This window comes from Siphateles boraxobius, unplaced genomic scaffold (genome assembly GCF_051911475.1).
Source record: "Siphateles boraxobius isolate OS27281-9 unplaced genomic scaffold, OSU_SipBor_1 8, whole genome shotgun sequence".
NCBI lineage: Eukaryota > Metazoa > Chordata > Actinopteri > Cypriniformes > Leuciscidae > Siphateles > Siphateles boraxobius.
Window position 1 is genome coordinate 2336509 of NW_027509208.1, and position 17265 is coordinate 2353773.

Sequence of the window (17265 nt, forward strand, 5' to 3'; positions counted from 1 at the left end):
ATTTTTTTCTGAAGATAATGAAAATAAATGTAAGGTTATCTTTTTTCAAAGATTTTAAAATATTTCTACTGGAAAATTAAATAAAAATACTTAAGAATTGTGGGGTTTTTTTGCAGTGTAATGCGATGACTTAATGAGCACCACTGTTATTATAGCCTACTTATATATTTTCTATGCAATATATACAGATATTTTTTAATGATTTAAAAAAAAAGAAATCTGCATCTCCTTTTTTCTGTTTTGCAATGTATTATCACCCTGTTTTAAAATCCAATGAAGTCATACTGCCTTTAGAATCTGTTGTAGTAAGTTGTTGGAAGACATTCTGAATCAGGCTGTGAGCCGCCTACACTCCCTTAGCTACTGTTTCCTTGGTAACTGATGTCAGGAACAGAGACGCCAATAAATGGATCTGCTGCATGTTTCCTATCTTTAAAGCTCTTATTCCATGCTCTAGAAGGGGGGTGTTTTAGAGGGAAAAAGTAAGCAAATTTTGCATTGCTTGTTGTGTTTCCTATATTCAAAATGCTCTAGACTGCAGTAAAATTGCTTGAAACTAGTGCAGGTTCCAAATTGCTATCGCTTTGGCCTGCTATTTGAACATTTGTATTATTTTTATTGGGACTTTTTGACTTGTTGACAGGGCAGGTTTAACTTCTCCTTGAAAGAATACTGAATGGCCCTTTGACATATGTCTTGATCTGCTCCAAAACATGAGAACAATCCCAGCCATGCTTCATTATGTCATTGTGGTGGAACAATAAAACATACATTTAAGTTCCACCAGTTTTGTTGAAAGGGGTTATTATGTAAATGCATAGAAATGTTGAAGAACCACGGTGCTGGTTTTCTCTGACATGGTCATAAAGAGGTACATACATACATGAAAATGAGTTCCAACTCAAGAGATAATATGCAGGTTACTGAACCCCTCAACGTCATATTTTGTCCCCTTCCGGTCTCTCGCCTGAGACCAGATCCCGCTTCTAATTTTAAGTGTTTGTGCTGCTTGTTATTTTCAGAATGTTGTGATCTCCTATGCCAGGGAATGCATATGTATCCAATGTGACTAGGCACAAATAAAGCACTCAACCGAAATGGTGCAAACAGGTCTGCGGTGTCGTTCTTATTTAAGAAACAAGGAGCGCACACATTTGATCCAATAAATCCTTTTTCCTGTTGGTCAAACCCCAGTTTGGTTTAAAGTGATGTTTGTTCTGGGTTTATTTTCAGCAGCTTCCGAAAACAAGAAGCCCTTGATATTATTATGACCCCTCCATCTGTGTAGGAACGCTGGGATTGCACAGCAGTTGCATCATGAACAGTTAACCTCACCTGACCCGTATGTGTCATAACCCATCCTCGCTCTCATGTTTAAAATTAAATATAGACCTTTAATATCACATGCCCATTTTACCTTATTTCTCTTAAGTGTTCGGTCAACGCTCCTCTCCATAGGGGGCTTGTTCCAATACCCTGTTCTAGGGTTGACTTGTGGCTGGCTCCGCTATGGCTCCCATGAACTCTTGCGGTATATAGTGCCACAGACATGAGCGAGGCTTCCTCTGCTCTTTAATTACATCTCTGAGAGCATGGCTCAGGCCCAGCAGGGATTTTGGGGGAAGTGGGACACACTCTCAGCAATCCACCCCGCAACAGCCTTTCGTAATGGAGTGGCTCAGAGTACATCCTCTGGGAACCCAGGTACAAGAACAACTCTGAAACAAGGCAACTAAATTAAGCAGATACAGAACTCGGGCAGTAGACTAAGCATATGGAAGCTCTTTTTGGAAGGTCTTCATAGTAGACCTTGTGGATTCATGATTAGCTCTTTATAGTTTTATTCCCCTCGACTCATCCCACTGCGCTTGTATCAGTTTCAGATGTTGAACAACTGACCCTTTGCTAAGCCCCGACCCTTGGTGCAGGTGTAAAATTTGCTCAAAGTGGTTAAAATTGACCTTACGACAGATAAATGACTGACAGCCCAAAATAGCCAATCTGAGGGTACGTTTACAAGACTAAGTTTTTCCTTTGCGGTTTTTTTGTGTACAGACGACAACGTTGTCGAAACGATCCCCGTTCACTCGGATCCGCGAAAATGATTGAAAACGCTGTATTATGCATTGTAGTTGGCGATGTCGCTTTGTAAAGAATCACTATGAGCCTTTAGACGGAACACGTAATACGCATGCGCATGACATCACCGTTTTCACAAATTTTCAAAAAACAGTTTTGTTTTCAGGCTTGCAAAACGATGTTGTCGTTTAAATAAACAACCAAAACGCATAACAAGTGTTCCGTTTTTAGTCTTGTAAAAGGCCCCTAATCGTTGCACTTGAAGCCTGGTTGCTATCTACCATTTTGTTTGTCAAGCTTTCATTTTGGCAAATTTGTTAACCATGTTAAAAAGTTGTTTTATGGCACATGTAATTTGAATATCCAGAGTGGCTAATTAAGTTTTGTTCGTTCCATTCCCAAAATCACTTGGTCATCTCAAAAAATGCAAGTGTGGGATCAGAATTATGATCTTTTTAAACTTCTGTGATTCCGCAATGTTCACTCCATTAAATAAACAGACTGTTAAGGTGTGTGTGTGTTTGGGCAGTTTTCATTAAAGGTGCTCTAATTGATGTTGGGTGACGTCACTTCTTGTTGACGAATCGAAGTATTGTCAAACAAAACAGAGTCTAGCTCGACCCTCCCTCCTCCTCCTCATCCCGTCCCTCCCTTCCGTGCTTCATGAAACAGGCTTTTCCGATGTAAATTCGGGACTTCACGCGTTCCTTCTCCTTTTCTCTCTTCTTTGCTATTTGTTCATCGGAACGTCATCTCTTTGGTCGTGTCTCGGCCATATCAAAATTCATGAGAATATAATTCTAACGTTAGTCGTTGTCTAGGACATCTCTCCTCTTGCTAACTTCCCTCTTCATGCTTCTCTCTCCTCCACTCCCCCCTTCATGTGCACCTCCACTAACCCCCCAACCCCCACCCTCAAATCATTCTTGTCGGTTATTGGCTGGACAGTTTGACATGTTTCGTGGTGCGGGTTAGCCCAGTTTGTTTTTCTTGCTGTTTGTGGAGCCTGGGCTGTCTACAGAGACCGTGTTTTTTTACAGTGTGTTCATGGGACAGGCAGCTAGCGGATAGTGAGGAGATGTTTGCTGTGTGTGACAAAAATGTTTCAGCCTAAAAAACGTGACCTCGCTTAGAGCAGGGGTGTCAAACTCAGTTCCTGGAGAGCCACAGCCCTGCAGAGTTTAGCTTCAACTCTGATTAAACACACCTGATCCAGCTAATCAAGTCCTTCAGGCTTATTTAAAGGTTTTTGTCTTATCCTGAGTCACTATGGTACACCTATAATAAGTGTTTATATTGGGACTATTTTACACTGGTTCGGGTCGCATCGCTGCGGTGTAGCCCAGTGACGGTGTCTGCGTGACTCGTCATAGACATAAACAGAGAGAAGTAGCTCCGGCTACAATGTTCTTCCGCAAGACGCATTATTCTGTTAATAAACGCATGTTTATTAATCGCTAGAGTGCCAAACGATCATATTACATTAGCTAATTTTATTCATGATCCCCTGGCTGACCAAAACAATGTGTTTTCAACGAGGTCCCAGACACCAGTCATTTTGTTATAGCCTATATTATTTTTTTCCCTACACACCAGTGTGAATACTGATATTTTTGTTATTGCCTTTCAAATAGGGCCAATAAATAGGCTACTCCTAGGCTTACGTTTTGTGGCCTACTGATGTTTTTGTTATAGTATTTTCAATATTATATGCTATTTTTTGTGCATAAACATATCTGGTTATAGTAATAAACATAATGTTTGTTTAAAAACTGCAAGCTTACAAGAGTGACAATATCATTAAATGTGAAGAAAATATTTTCTTGGGAAAAAGGGGTCTCAGACAAAAAAAGATTGGGAACCACTGGCTTAGAGCACCTTTATCACTAGTTCCAATTTAGGAAATTACTTGTCGTCATTTTGTTTGACGGACATATGGTTTAAAATTGGTGGGCGTAGTTAAGTAACCGCTGTCATAAGGTCTGTTGAAAAGACAATGACCTTACAGTTAGAATGAAGTGAAATATTGCAAAGCATTTTCTCTTGCTGCTTTTACTTTAAAGATATATTAAATCATTCAATATTGCAATAAAAAACCATCAAGTCAGATTTGAGGCAAACATTGATCAGTTATCTGAAGATATCTGAAAAGCCTAATTAGAAAAAGATTTCAAGTGCTATTAGTGTAAGTGAACAGAACTACTGCCGTTTCAACATGGTACTGTGAATTGTTTAGTTCTGAGATTTGAGGTTTGTTTCGGTGACAGGACTGATGATACAGCAGGAGTGACTATATCGTAGCAGGTGTGACCGTGTCAGTTGGAGCCTTAGGTGTAAACGTGCTCTTCTCAAAGGGTCTTTTAAACGTCTGGGGTGTGGTTTTCCCCATCTTATTCTCTTCTTTGGAAACTTGTGGAGGCATGCTGTGTGCACCTGAGCTGATATTTGTCATGGCGTAGACTGTTATACTGAGTGGAAGGTGTGTCTGGCAAGGTCCCAGGAAATGATATCACATACGCCCATTCATGCAAAAATACGTGTGGGAGATTAGTTGACAGATGGCTAGAACAGGATCACCTGTCTTAATGCAAACCCCAATGACGATTATTTATCATACATTTTCCCATGACAGCTGAAATCTGGCAGAAAATATATTCAGTGAGCACAAAAGGAGATCCTTAATGGTTATTCCATCCTGGTCCTGGTAAACCCTACATTACATGAACAAAATGTCCCCACAAAAATGGCAATATCCAAAATCCTTGTCCTTGTGAGGAATTTTTTTGATCCCCATGAGGAAAACGGATTATAAATCATACAAGGGATGTTTTTTGAAAATGTCAAAATGCAGAAAGTTTTCTGTGATGGGTAGGTTTTGAGGTAGGGTTACTGTAAGGGGATAGAATATATAGTTTGTACAGTATAAAGAACATTGTCTATGGAAAGTCCCCATAAAACATGGAAACCAGGTCTGTATGTGTGTGTGATTTGTTCATTTGTTTTTATCATTTATTTATTTTAGTGCTTTCAAATCAATTAATTGCAATTAATCTCATCTAAGATAAAAAAAAATGAAAAATTGTTTACGTGTGTATATATTATTATTTTTATATAAATATTTTATAGTACGTCTGTGTGTGTGTGTGTGTGTGTGTGTGTGTATATATATATATATATATATATATATATATATATATATATATACTGCTTATACACAAATTTATACATATGTGTGTACATATATATATACACAGACACACACACTCTCACACACACACACACACACACACATGTGTAAACAAACTTTTATGTTAGGTGCGATTAATCAATATGACAGCACTAATTTATTTGCTTATCTGTTTACTTGCATGTATTATATTATTAATATATCATTGTGTTTGGAGTATTAAATTTTATAAAATACAATATTTATTTGTTTTGTAGTGCTTTGGGTTTGTGAAATTATTATAAGTAAAGTAAAATATTGTGGAAATTGTGTACAAAAACCTGGATGATGATCCTTAAATGATGACTTGGAGTTTAACTCCTTATAATACACCATGTCCTCTTTATGCTGTGAAGCTCTTTGCTTTTGATTTGCTTGCATTCATGAATGCTCTTCAGTTTGTTCTGCCCTTTCGTCTTCAAGTTAGGTCCATCTGTCCAGTTTCAGAGCCAGAGCTGCAAACAGCCTGTTTTTCTTCATTTACTGTGCCTGCTCTCCACAGTCTAAATGTATCTGGCTCTCTAATGTAATTACACACTGGAATTCTGTGCTGGATGCTGATTAAGCACAAGAGGACTGACAAGCAAATCTTTCATAAACCCTTACTTAGCAGAACATCTGCAGGCGAGCTGGTCTGATGCTGAAGTTGGCACTTCTCGCACCTCTTGTGACCCATTTGAGCGTGCTGCCATCTAGTGTGTGATGTGATGTACTGCGATTTTAGTGATCAGCTGTCTCCGTATCTGGAAGAAAGCAAATCATTTTTTTTATATTTTCTTTTTCTATAAAAGCCTATAAAGTGTTTATAACTGAAAATGTCCCAAAAGCCCTGTGAGGCCATCTTGTTAACGGCCCCAAACAGCTGTTTTACAAATAAGCTCCTGCTACACTGACGGAAATTTAAACAGACCAAAACTGTTCCTCAAGGTTACTTTTCAATCATCTATAAAAATCTAACTGTGGCATTATTAATATTCTTTATTTAGATCAAATATATCTAGCACAAAATATTTTTAGGCTTGTCCAGCTGCACTTGCACATAAACTAGATTACTTTATTTTATTTATATTTTTTTATAATTATACACCACCATTTAAAAGTTTGGTGTCTGTAGGATTTTTTTAAATGTTTTTGAAAGATGTCTCTTATGATTCCAGCGGCTGCATTTATTGGATCAAAAATACAGTAAAAACGGTAAAAAAATGACTGTGAAATTACAATTTAAGAATTACTTTTTTCCATTTTAATATATTGTAAAATGCAATTTCTTTCTGTGATGGCAATGCTGGCATTACTACAGTCTTGAGTGTCACATGATCCTTCAGAAATCATTCTAATATCCTGATTTAGTGAAAGAAAAATTTATTATTATTATCAATGTTGAAAGTCGCCCCCCCCCCCCCCACACAGGATTCTTTAATTAATGGTTAAAAGAACGGTATTTATTGAAAACGTTTTGTAGTCTTTGTCACTTTTGATCAATTTTTTTGTGCCCTTGCTGAATAAAAGTTAATTTCTTTAAAAAAAAACAATTCTTACTGCCCCCTAAATTTTGAAAGGTAGTGTATGGTACCATAGCTACCTAAACCAAATCAGAATTTGCTAATGCGGTGTTGTGGCGTGGTTGTTAAAGATGTAAAAAGTTGACATCTGAACACTAACTCATTCCCTTCTGCTCCGTGTCCTCAGGCAGCTGCAGGAGCTCCAGCGTCAGAAGGAGCAAGAGCGGGAACGACTGGAGCGAGAGCGGCTAGAGCGGGAACGGCTGGAGCGAGAGATGCTGGATCGGGAGCGCACCGAGAGGGAACGTCAGGAACGGGAGCGGCTGGAGAGGGAACGTGCTGAGCAGGAACGCCTGGACCGCCTGGAGCGTGAGCATCAGGAGCAGGAGCAGCTGGAGCGAGAACGCCAGGAACGGGAGCGCGCCGAGCGGGAGCTGATGGAGAGAGAGCGTGCGGAGAGAGAGAAGCAAGATAGGGAGCACCAAGAGCAGCTGGACAGAGAGCAGATGGACTGGGAGAGAGGGAGACGCATCTCCAACGCCGGTGAGCATCTTTATCTTCTCCAACGTCTTTTTATAGACAGGACTGACTGATAAGATGTAGACAGGATGGGTTGAGGTCAAAATATGAATGAGGTTTTAACATAAACTAACAATATATGTGGTGTTACTTCTGTTGCTGAGCATGCAAATGCCTGTGAAATGCTGTTAGTGTACATTAGAAATAAGGGTTAAGATTAAACTAACATTAAACTAATTTTAATGTTATTCTTTTATGTTAACTATGTGTTCGAACTGGGGATGCACCGATATTACAGTTCTGGCGGCTAATTGTTTTCATACTATGGCTGATAACCGATAAACAACATATTAAATATCTGTTGTACTTTGGCTAAAAATAACTCGCCACATTCGCAAAAACTCAAATAAATGTAATTCTTGTCAATGTTAAATCCATTATTTAATGTTGAAGTGAATGTAAGCAGCACCACAACAATATAGTAAAAGGAAAGAATGATAAATAAAATATGGAAATAAATTTTATATTTTAATTTTAATATGGAAAATATTAAATTGGAGATGTAAATTGGAGATGTACATCTCTACTATAATGCATCTCGATGTTTCCTTTTCTTGTTCTTGCTGTAAAATATATTTTTAGTATGTGCTTGGCCTCTTGTTCGACGGGACATTACCTCCTTGCGTCTTATTACATCAATAGGCGATCTTCTCCTGACGTGTCCATCTGTCAGTATGTTGGAAGAATCTGAATCCACAGCTTGAAAGATGATGGAACTCACAGACTAAACACATTTCTCTCACACTCTCCTGTGTACAGCTCACTAGGATTATGGAGCGCAATACGAATGTTGCGGTATTCTGTTTTGCTTTTGTAATTTGACATGGGTCTGATATAAACAGGATATTCAGTTGGAAAAAAATGTCGGACATGTTTTTTTTCCATCTGTATTAGATTGGATCGTGAAAGTGTGCATGTATTCAGACTGAATTCAAGTTTGCTAAAACATTGGCTTAATAGCTATTTGGCTATTGGTTAACATTATCCAATAGCCTGTATAAATACGATTAGCAGAAAAGGAAAGTTTTTAGATTTTACAAAGTTTCTTTTGCTTTAGAATAACATACACCTATGAATAGTTCACAGTAAGTTCACAAGGAACTTGCAATAAGAAAGTAAATAAGGTACATTTTGACTTACTGTGAAATACACATGGGGGAGGGGATGTTTTTTCCACAGACACTGTATGAGTAGCCAGGCATCAGGCTTTGATGGGCATAATTGTCATTCAAGTGTTAAACATTTGAGCATGGTGCATGTGTGATATTTGCATCAGAAATTCTGTATTATATGCCAATGATGTTGTACTTTGGATAAAGCAAGATGCAATATTCCACAGAGGAATGCCAAAAGTACATCAGTACCAAGTCATAAACCTTTTAAATACGGTATAGTTTGCTCAGGGATATATTGAACCTAAATTACTACTCAACTCAACTGGTTCAATTACACATTAACATACTGGCAGTCAGATTTGTGAAAATTTAAATTTTTACAGAAAACTAAAGCTTTATTCAATTGTAATGAATTGTAAATATTGACAGGTCCTCAGTGATATTCACTTTACATACTCCCAAAAGTTCTCAAGGAAGGCTCGCATAAATGTTTTCAGTGTCCTTTTTAAAAAAAATACTTAAAGAAATCATTGTGCAGCTAGTCGGCAGCTGATGTGTTTTTCACTGCAGTATTGACTCGCAGGTGCTCTTAATGTTTTATTCTGACTGTAGAATTGACACTTAATTGAGTTCTGTTGTTATGAAGTCTTTCTGTATGGGAGTTGTATTTTTGGTGGATATTGTCTTGACTGTGGCTTCTGCGTCATGTCTGGGAGAAGGATTATCAAATAAATACCCTGAGATTCTGCCGGATGGGTGCAACAAAATCTGTATCATTAGTCAAGGCACTAGTAGGGATAATTGAAAACAGGCACTTCAACTTAATGGAAAGTGTAAATAGATAACAATAGCCAAAACTTTTTGCTAAAGGTTCTTCACTTCAGCGCATGATATGCAATAATTTGTAAATAAATACGCATTAGTATAAAAAACTGTGTATGTGAGTGAGGATCCCTAGTCACAAGTTGATTTAATAAAGTTGGATTATTCCAAAGAGCACAGCCGATTGGTCTTGCCATGTGACCGCCTGTGCTTTAGGAGTGGAAGAATTTCATTAAGTCACTCTGGTGAACATACTACATTACATCATGGGTCATGTGGTCTGCTTGTCAAAGCTAATAGTGTGCAAACGCAGAGGAGGCCAGTGAAATGGAAGAAAGTAAGGTACAAATAGGGTACATTATCGTTAAACAAGGAAAAAAGCTGCACTCAAGTCATGAAATCATCTTGAACAATGGGAAAGGGTTAATAACCTGAATGTAGGGCATGATAATTTGTGTTTGCCTGTGTGTTGACGTGTATTTTGAAGAGTGCTCAGGGGGCGTGGTGGGCTTCACGCAGCAGGAGGGCAGCTGTGTCTGCAGGCTGCTTATGAGAATCACTGGAGCAGAAAGATTGCGCCAACATATGGCAGGCAGTGACTCTTACAGTGCAGACTCTCTATAAACCAAAAAATGAGTTTACATGCATTTCCTACATAAACACCCATAAATATATGGCTAATTAATGCTTTCATTCAGCAAGAATGCTTTCAATTTATCAAAAGTGACAGTAAAGACATTTACAATGTTAATAAACGGTTAATGTTAAAAAAGTTACTTTTTTTCTCAAATAAATGCTGATCTTTATATTCATCAAAGAAAATGTATATCAGATTCCACAAAAATATGAAGCAGCACAACTGTTTTCAACACTTATAATAATCAGAAATGTTTCTTGAGGACCATGTCAGCATATTAGTAATGATAAAAGTAATGATGTCAGAAATTCAGCTTTGATATCACAGGAATAAATTACATGCAATATATTAAAATAGAGAGATATTTTAAATTGTAATAACATTTTGCAATATCACTGTTTTTACTTTTTTATGAGCATAAGATACTTTTAAAAACATTTAAAAAAAACATTACTGACCCCAACATTTTTAATACTTTTAATGCTTTTTGTGATTTTGTACACGGCTCCTGATTCACCAATGATGTTGTTTCAGTGGAAATTTTCAGTGGAGTATTGGGTTGAATTAGTTTGAACCCATTCAGATTTTAATGCGATATTAGACCGTATAAAGTGCAAAAAAAAGTTTTCATTAACATAACTTTTATTCATTATAATTTTCTTGGCATGCAGAGAGTGGATGACTAGCCTTTAGCAGGCATGTGATGATACTGAGACCCTAACCTCACGTGCATCCAGGAGTTACAGTAACCCTTCGGTGCCGTCTCCTGAAAGTACTACATGCTAAACAGGATGTTTGTGTAACATTTTGCCCATGTGTTGGAGTTGATCTATCTTTTCCAGTTCATGATGTTTTCACAGCTAACCGATTGTACTAATTCCAGTGTGTTCCCTGTTCATAGACAGAAATAAGAACATATGATGGACTTGTAGGTCTCTGCTGGTTTTCTTGCTTCATTTGCCCCCTTTCTCTCTTCTGTCTCCTTCCCCTCTTTCTCTCTTTGTCTTGTGTTCTTTCCCTTTGCACGGTTGCTGCTACCTCCCTCCTGTCCTGTCCTGTCCTCCGGTTGTGTGCAGCATTTGAAAGCACCCTCTACACTCCTCCACCTCCAGAATACAACAAGACCACCTCCTCCTTACCAGTCTCTCCTTCCACACCCAGTTACCCTCCACCGACGCCATTGCCCTCCACAGCCACTCCTCCAACCCCGCCCCTGCGTCACTCGGCCTCCCGATTCGCCACTTCGCTAGGCTCCGCCTTCCACCCGGTCCTGCCTCATTACGCCACTGTCCCTCGCAGACAACCTGCCCCGCCCACACCACCGCCCCCTGCCCCAGCTCCTCCTCCTTTAGCTCCGGCCTCCAAATCTGTCATCTGGACGGCTAACAATTTCACTCCCTTACCGCCTTCTCCTCCGGTCATGATCAGCAGCCCCCCGGGCAAGGCAACCGGCCCTCGCCCGATGATCGTAATCCCAACCCCCAGTCCGCTCTCCCAGAAACCCCCTTCGCCCATCTCGGCGCCCAACGGGCCGCCCACCTCGCTTCACTTCCACACCTCATCCCCCGTCTCGGGTCAGCCATTCTCTTCACCCCCGACGCCACCCCCTCCACCGCCCCTGTACTCTCCCTCACCCACCTTGCCCATCGCTCCCCTTGTGTCTTGTCCCTCACCCCAGCCTGCTGTTCTCCCTTCTCCTTCCACAGCCTTCCCCGCCTCTGCTGAGCACTCTGTAAACTCTGGGTTGGGAGACTCCTGCTCCGTTGCTCCAGAGCCGCCCACTCAGCCTGCTGACTTCCCCAGCCAGCCGGGTAAGGCCTCTTCTGTGTCGCTCAGCCTCCACTAACCCGCTAATTGGGGTTCGAGGAGGGGGCCTGCCATGTTGAGCTGGGTTGCTTTTGGCTGCAATTGGCTACTATCGATTGCTTGTTGGCTCAATATGAAAGTCCTCAGGAAATGTTTTGCTGTTTTGTCTTGTCTGTTGGGTTGTACTGGTTCCTGTGATCATCGGTCTGATGAATGCTCGTTTGTGTGGCCTGTAATGGTGTGATATGGCATGGCATGAAAACACATCTCCACTCTCTCTTGAAACTTTGAATTGAGTCTCATATATTGTTAAGCGGATGTCTTCGCTTTAGTTCTCATCCTTTTTTCTGGAGTTTATCACAACCATCTCATTCTGATTATTGGTTTATGGTAAAGAAGTTCTTGATGTTAGCATGTACAAGTGATCTGTCAATGCACAGTAAGCTTTACATGATCTATAACTGGCCGCCCCACATCCTCTGTTTATTATTCACATTCACAAATTTGATTCATGAGACATCCTTATTTTAAAAAGAAATGTTTAAATGAAATGGAAATAATAATCCTTTTTCATCTTTGACTAGGTTTGTTACAAACTGCATACAATAGGTAGAGATTTTCATATGAGGTCAGAGGATCAGCAATGAAAGAAATAAGATCAGCTCTACCTCTGAATTATTTATAGAAGAGGTTTTAGACTTCACACTTCATATGCATGGTACAGCTTGACACTGAGCTAAATTCTACACACTAATATGATTAACTTGAGTGTGTTTGGCAGGCATGCATGTCGCATACATCAGCTGTTTATGCCCCAAAAAAGCCAAATGTGAAAAATAGTCAGGCTGATACCTTCCTAAATTGTGAAGATTTTTACTCTTTATACATAGTGATGCAACATCAGCTTTAAGTTACATTTTAAGGATTAGATGGGATGAAACCATCACCCCCAATTACATCTCTGCATTTTGTTACATTTATGTACATAATTTCTTTCATATTCCCATAAATCATCAGTTTCTTCTTTGTGTATGATGTTATAATGATCATCAGCTATGGACAATCATGTATTAGTGTCATCTGTCTGTGTTCACTATTATGAATGAGCTTTGGATGTGAATAATTATGTTATATTATATTATTGTATTATATTATATTATTGTGCTGACATCCATTTAGCTCATTCTGAATGTAATAATCTATTTCACAATGCAAAAAAAAGTTAAAACAGTCCTAAATGTAGAACAAATCAAAGTTTAACTGATCAGTACAGGTAGTTACAAAGACTGGCCCTAACTATTTATGTTCTTTTTTTATTTATCCCTACAGATTCAACGCAGGGGATGCCAACTCCTCCACCCCCACCACCCCTCCCTCCCAGCTCCACTGTGACTCCCACCACTGCTGGACCTCCACCTCCCCCTCCTCCCCCACCACCTCTGCCCCCCACGCTTACCCCAACAGGGCCTCCCCCTCCCCCTGGGCCACCACCTCCAGCCTCAGGTCAGGCTCCGCCACCAGCACCACCTCCACCCCCTGCCCCACCTTTACCCTCGGGTCTGTTCACCCCCTCGCCCACCACAGATGAGAACAAGGGCCTCTCTGGGCTCGCAGCCGCCCTTGCTGGAGCCAAGCTAAAGAAAGTGCCAAGGGTAAGAGATTTAGGCCTGTAAAACTCCCATTTGCATTAAATTACACCTGAAATGTATTAACACTGTGCCCTAAAGGTCCTGATATACTAATGGCGAAGTTCTTTTTTGCTCTTTGCTTAGGGGTAAAAAAAAGTTTGAAATACCTTTGCATCGGAATACTGATAGAATACACTACTGGAAGAGGGGGTTAGATGAATATGTAAATATGTGCTGCGCGCTTTCCTCTCAATAACAACAACAAAAAAAACACCACCACAAATGACAGCAGTGAGAAAACAGCAGTTAAAAAGCATATGATCTTAGACCTTATTCAGAGCAGCGCCATTACAGATATGAAAGCGACTTGCGGTGTTTTCAATGGAATCCGCTGTAAAAAGGCTGTATAAATAGATCACTTATATTTTTCCACAGCTAATGTTTTCATGAGTTTTTTTTCTGTTTAGGGAAATTACTTGGGAAGATAATTTTGCAGTGTTTCATCTGCAAAACAATCCAAAAATGAATTGACAGTACAACCCACTGAAGAGAGTATGGCCCTGTCCCAAATGGCACCCTAAACACTCGCTGTCTTCCTACGAGTCCGCACTTTCGTGACGTAACGCCGCTTTGACTGTTGGGAAGAAGTCTGCTGTGGTTCTTGCGAGCACCCTTCTGAGACCTAAAATGTCAAAAACCCTACTGTCTCATGGACTGGCTGCCATGTGCGCATGTCCATTAATTGTAAGACCGAAAGTGCACATGAAGTGTGCCATTTTGGACAGGGCCTTTGTCTATCCCTCACAGCCTCACTTTCATTCGCATTAAAAATCAAAGATGGCGCTGCTGTGAATAAGATCTATAGCAATGTGGATTGTCTTTGCACAAGCTCTGCAATTCGGCTCTCCAGTCAAGTCACATCACGTTTATATATATAGCACTTTATACAATAGATTGCTTTAAAGCGAACAGCTTTACAGTATTACATGAAAAGACAGTGTCGGTGTCAATTTTTACTTGCGGCAGATGTCAACGGACTGAACAGAAGAAATGGGGTGGTGATGGCGCAGTGGATAAGACACATGCCTTTGGTGTGAGAGACCCGAGTTCGAATCAACTGTGAGACACCAATGTGTCCCTGAGCAAGACACTTAACCCCTAGTTGCTTCAGAGGCGTGCGACCTCTGAAATACAGGATAAAAGCGTCAGCTAAATGAGTAAATGTAAATGTAAGAAACGAACCGATGAAGATTTTCATGTCAAGGGGCGGCAGAGCCTCATAACACACATATGGACCAGTGGTAGTTCAAAGGTGTTTACCTTGACAAGCTGTTTCGAACTCCGAAACAAAATCCAAACAAACTTTCGCTTTGGCCTGATTTTGTTCGAAATTACATCAGATCAGTTTGTTTTGCTTGAAGTAAATGAATGCCTTAAAACGGATAACGTCTTCATCAGAAATGCTAAACATGTTCAATACCAAATCCTATGTCACTGTAGAGTGATGAGCCCCTGGCTCCAGCAGCAGGACCAGCGGTGAGTTCTGGTGGTGCCAAACCCGAGGCAACCCGTGGGAATGGTCTCTTACCTGGAGGCGGAGGTGGTCTAATGGAGGAGATGAGCGCCCTGCTGGCCAGGAGGTAAATTACGTGCTTAATATGTCTCTATATGTCTTATATGTCTAATGCCAGAATGTTTTCAAACAATGATTAGTCTTGGAAATTACTCTATTCTGCTTTTCTGAGGTCAATTATCAGTAATGTTGTAACATAGCCAGCTATGAAATAAAATGTAAGAATATGTACCATTGATTTGATACAGGAGAAGAATTGCTGAGAAGGGATCATCACCAGAGCCTGAACAGAAAGCTGTGAGTTAATATAATGCCTCATTCAGCTGTTTACAGTTTCTGGCTAAACCTGTACATATAGACTACTCTTAATTTTATCGATATGATCATACAGTTTATGTGATGGATTTTCAATAATAGATATTTTTTATTTCTCCATTAGGATGACATTGAGGCTACCATAACTCCAAAAGTGTCAGCCTGTAGCACACCAGGTAAGCAAGGGGAAAGCAATGCTAAAAATAAATGATAAAACCAAATAATAATGCTGCTTATGAATCATTAGGTTAGCAAAATAAATGGGTTTATTAACTTTTAAAAGGTAGGCGATGTTTCCCATATCTTTTGTTTGTTGTTCAGTCAAAGTATTTTAGTGCATAGTCATCTAACACTGGCTACTCTTGGCAGCTGTTCAGTCCATCTCATGTTAATAATTTAGCATATTGTTGAGCCTGTGCAGTTAATTTTTTTAACTGGGTCTTCAAGCTAAACCATTGGAGAATCACGGCTATTTAAAAAATAAGAGAATATCATAAAATGTAACATTGCATTTCTTTTACAGATATGCCCAGAAAGCCTTGGGAGAGGACAAACACCATGAATGGTAGCAAATCACCAGTCATTGGAAGGTAATAATTCGCATGTTATACATCCACCAATTCATAGTGCCTTTTGAAGAAAAATGTCCAGCTTTTGAGACTCTTCGGCAGGTCCCGCTTTCTTAAAGCTAAATTGAATTATTGTTGCTTCGACTGCTTTGCATCACGTGCTTGTGGCCGGAGGCCTGCTCACAATCGCATGTCAGAATGCAGGCAGTCGGGTCCCGTGCTTTACATCACTAAAGCACAGTGTTGTTGCTTCTCATCAGATCTGTGTGTACCAGAGCTGTTCCGCATTTTTTTACGGATTCGCTTATTTTTTTACATAGTATATGCCGTCAATTCAGGCATTTCCACATACAATTATACAAATTATTGAAGTACCTTTCAGTAGGGCTACACTGAAATAGAAATATTTCTCCTTTCATCTAAATTAGACCTCCTGCTTTCAGAAGATTACTATGAAAATAAATAGTTCACATCCACACTATTGACCTCTGACCTGGTTAGTCTCTTTACTCTCACAGACGGGACACACCATGGAGAAATCAGATGGGTACTGACAAGTACTATGATTCCTTAAACAGGTATAAGAGGCTAGTTTGAGATCTCCTAGGCTTTGTTTGCTGAGAGTGCTCTTTAAATAGGATGAGGGTTGCTGCAGTGATTGTCTATAGTTATTCTGGGTTTTTTTTCACACACAAAGATTTTGCTGTTGCCAACAATATAATCACCATGAATGTGTCCCTGCTGCTTTTATATACATATACATATAATAATAATAATAATAATAAATGAATATAGAATACCAAATAAGCACATTACAATGATTTCTGAAGGATCATGTGACACAGATGACTGAGTAATGATGCTGAAAATTCTGCTTTGCCATCACAGGAATAAATTACATTTTAAAATATACTAAAACAGAAATTGGTTATTTTAAATTTTACAATAGTACAGTTTTTACTGTATTTGTCATCAAATAAATGCTGGCTTGATAAGAGGCTTCTTTCAAACCGCCTCTAACTTTTGAGTGGTAGTGTATATAAATAATTTTCACACAATATAAATGTTAAAATGGTTTATTATAATTTCACTTATGGGACAAGAGTGAAACAATAAAATCTATGTATAATGTAAAGTAAATTAAGGCCTAATAAAAATATATTAACTATATAATCCTCAAAAAAAATCGGTTAATTGTAATAAAAATCACCTCCTGTTAAAATAAAGTGTACATACTTCTAGAGAAACACCTTTTTAAATGTTTCTAATGGGAAGGAAGCCATGCAGGATTAACCATTGTATCATTATTAGAGCGTCCTGATATATTGTGAAGTACTAGGTGTCGTCAAAGGTCATATCAGAAAGCTGGAGCATTTGTCTACTCTTGCCATTTTGTCCACCTGGTTTCAAAGAT

The 17265-nt window shown here is 39.4% G+C and overlaps 1 protein-coding gene across 13 annotated transcripts in view; it reads left to right on the plus strand.

Moving 5' to 3' along the window:
• The window catches only part of enah (ENAH actin regulator), a 106726-nt gene that overhangs the window by 84492 nt on the left and 4969 nt on the right, over nucleotides 1–17265 (plus strand). For 4 of the 13 annotated variants that reach the window (XM_077220183.1, XM_077220182.1, XM_077220179.1 and 1 more), the window contains 7 exons: nucleotides 6995–7350; nucleotides 11037–11771; nucleotides 13096–13418; nucleotides 14895–15034; nucleotides 15216–15264; nucleotides 15407–15458; nucleotides 15806–15872. In XM_077220183.1, the coding sequence (XP_077076298.1) occupies nucleotides 6995–7350; nucleotides 11037–11771; nucleotides 13096–13418; nucleotides 14895–15034; nucleotides 15216–15264; nucleotides 15407–15458; nucleotides 15806–15872 (1722 nt within the window). Of the gene's footprint in view, nucleotides 1–6994; nucleotides 7351–11036; nucleotides 11772–13095; nucleotides 13419–14894; nucleotides 15035–15215; nucleotides 15265–15406; nucleotides 15459–15805; nucleotides 15873–16369; nucleotides 16430–17265 lie in introns of all 13 variants that reach the window. The other 9 variants (XM_077220181.1, XM_077220180.1, XM_077220184.1 and 6 more) reach the window with 3 other exon arrangements.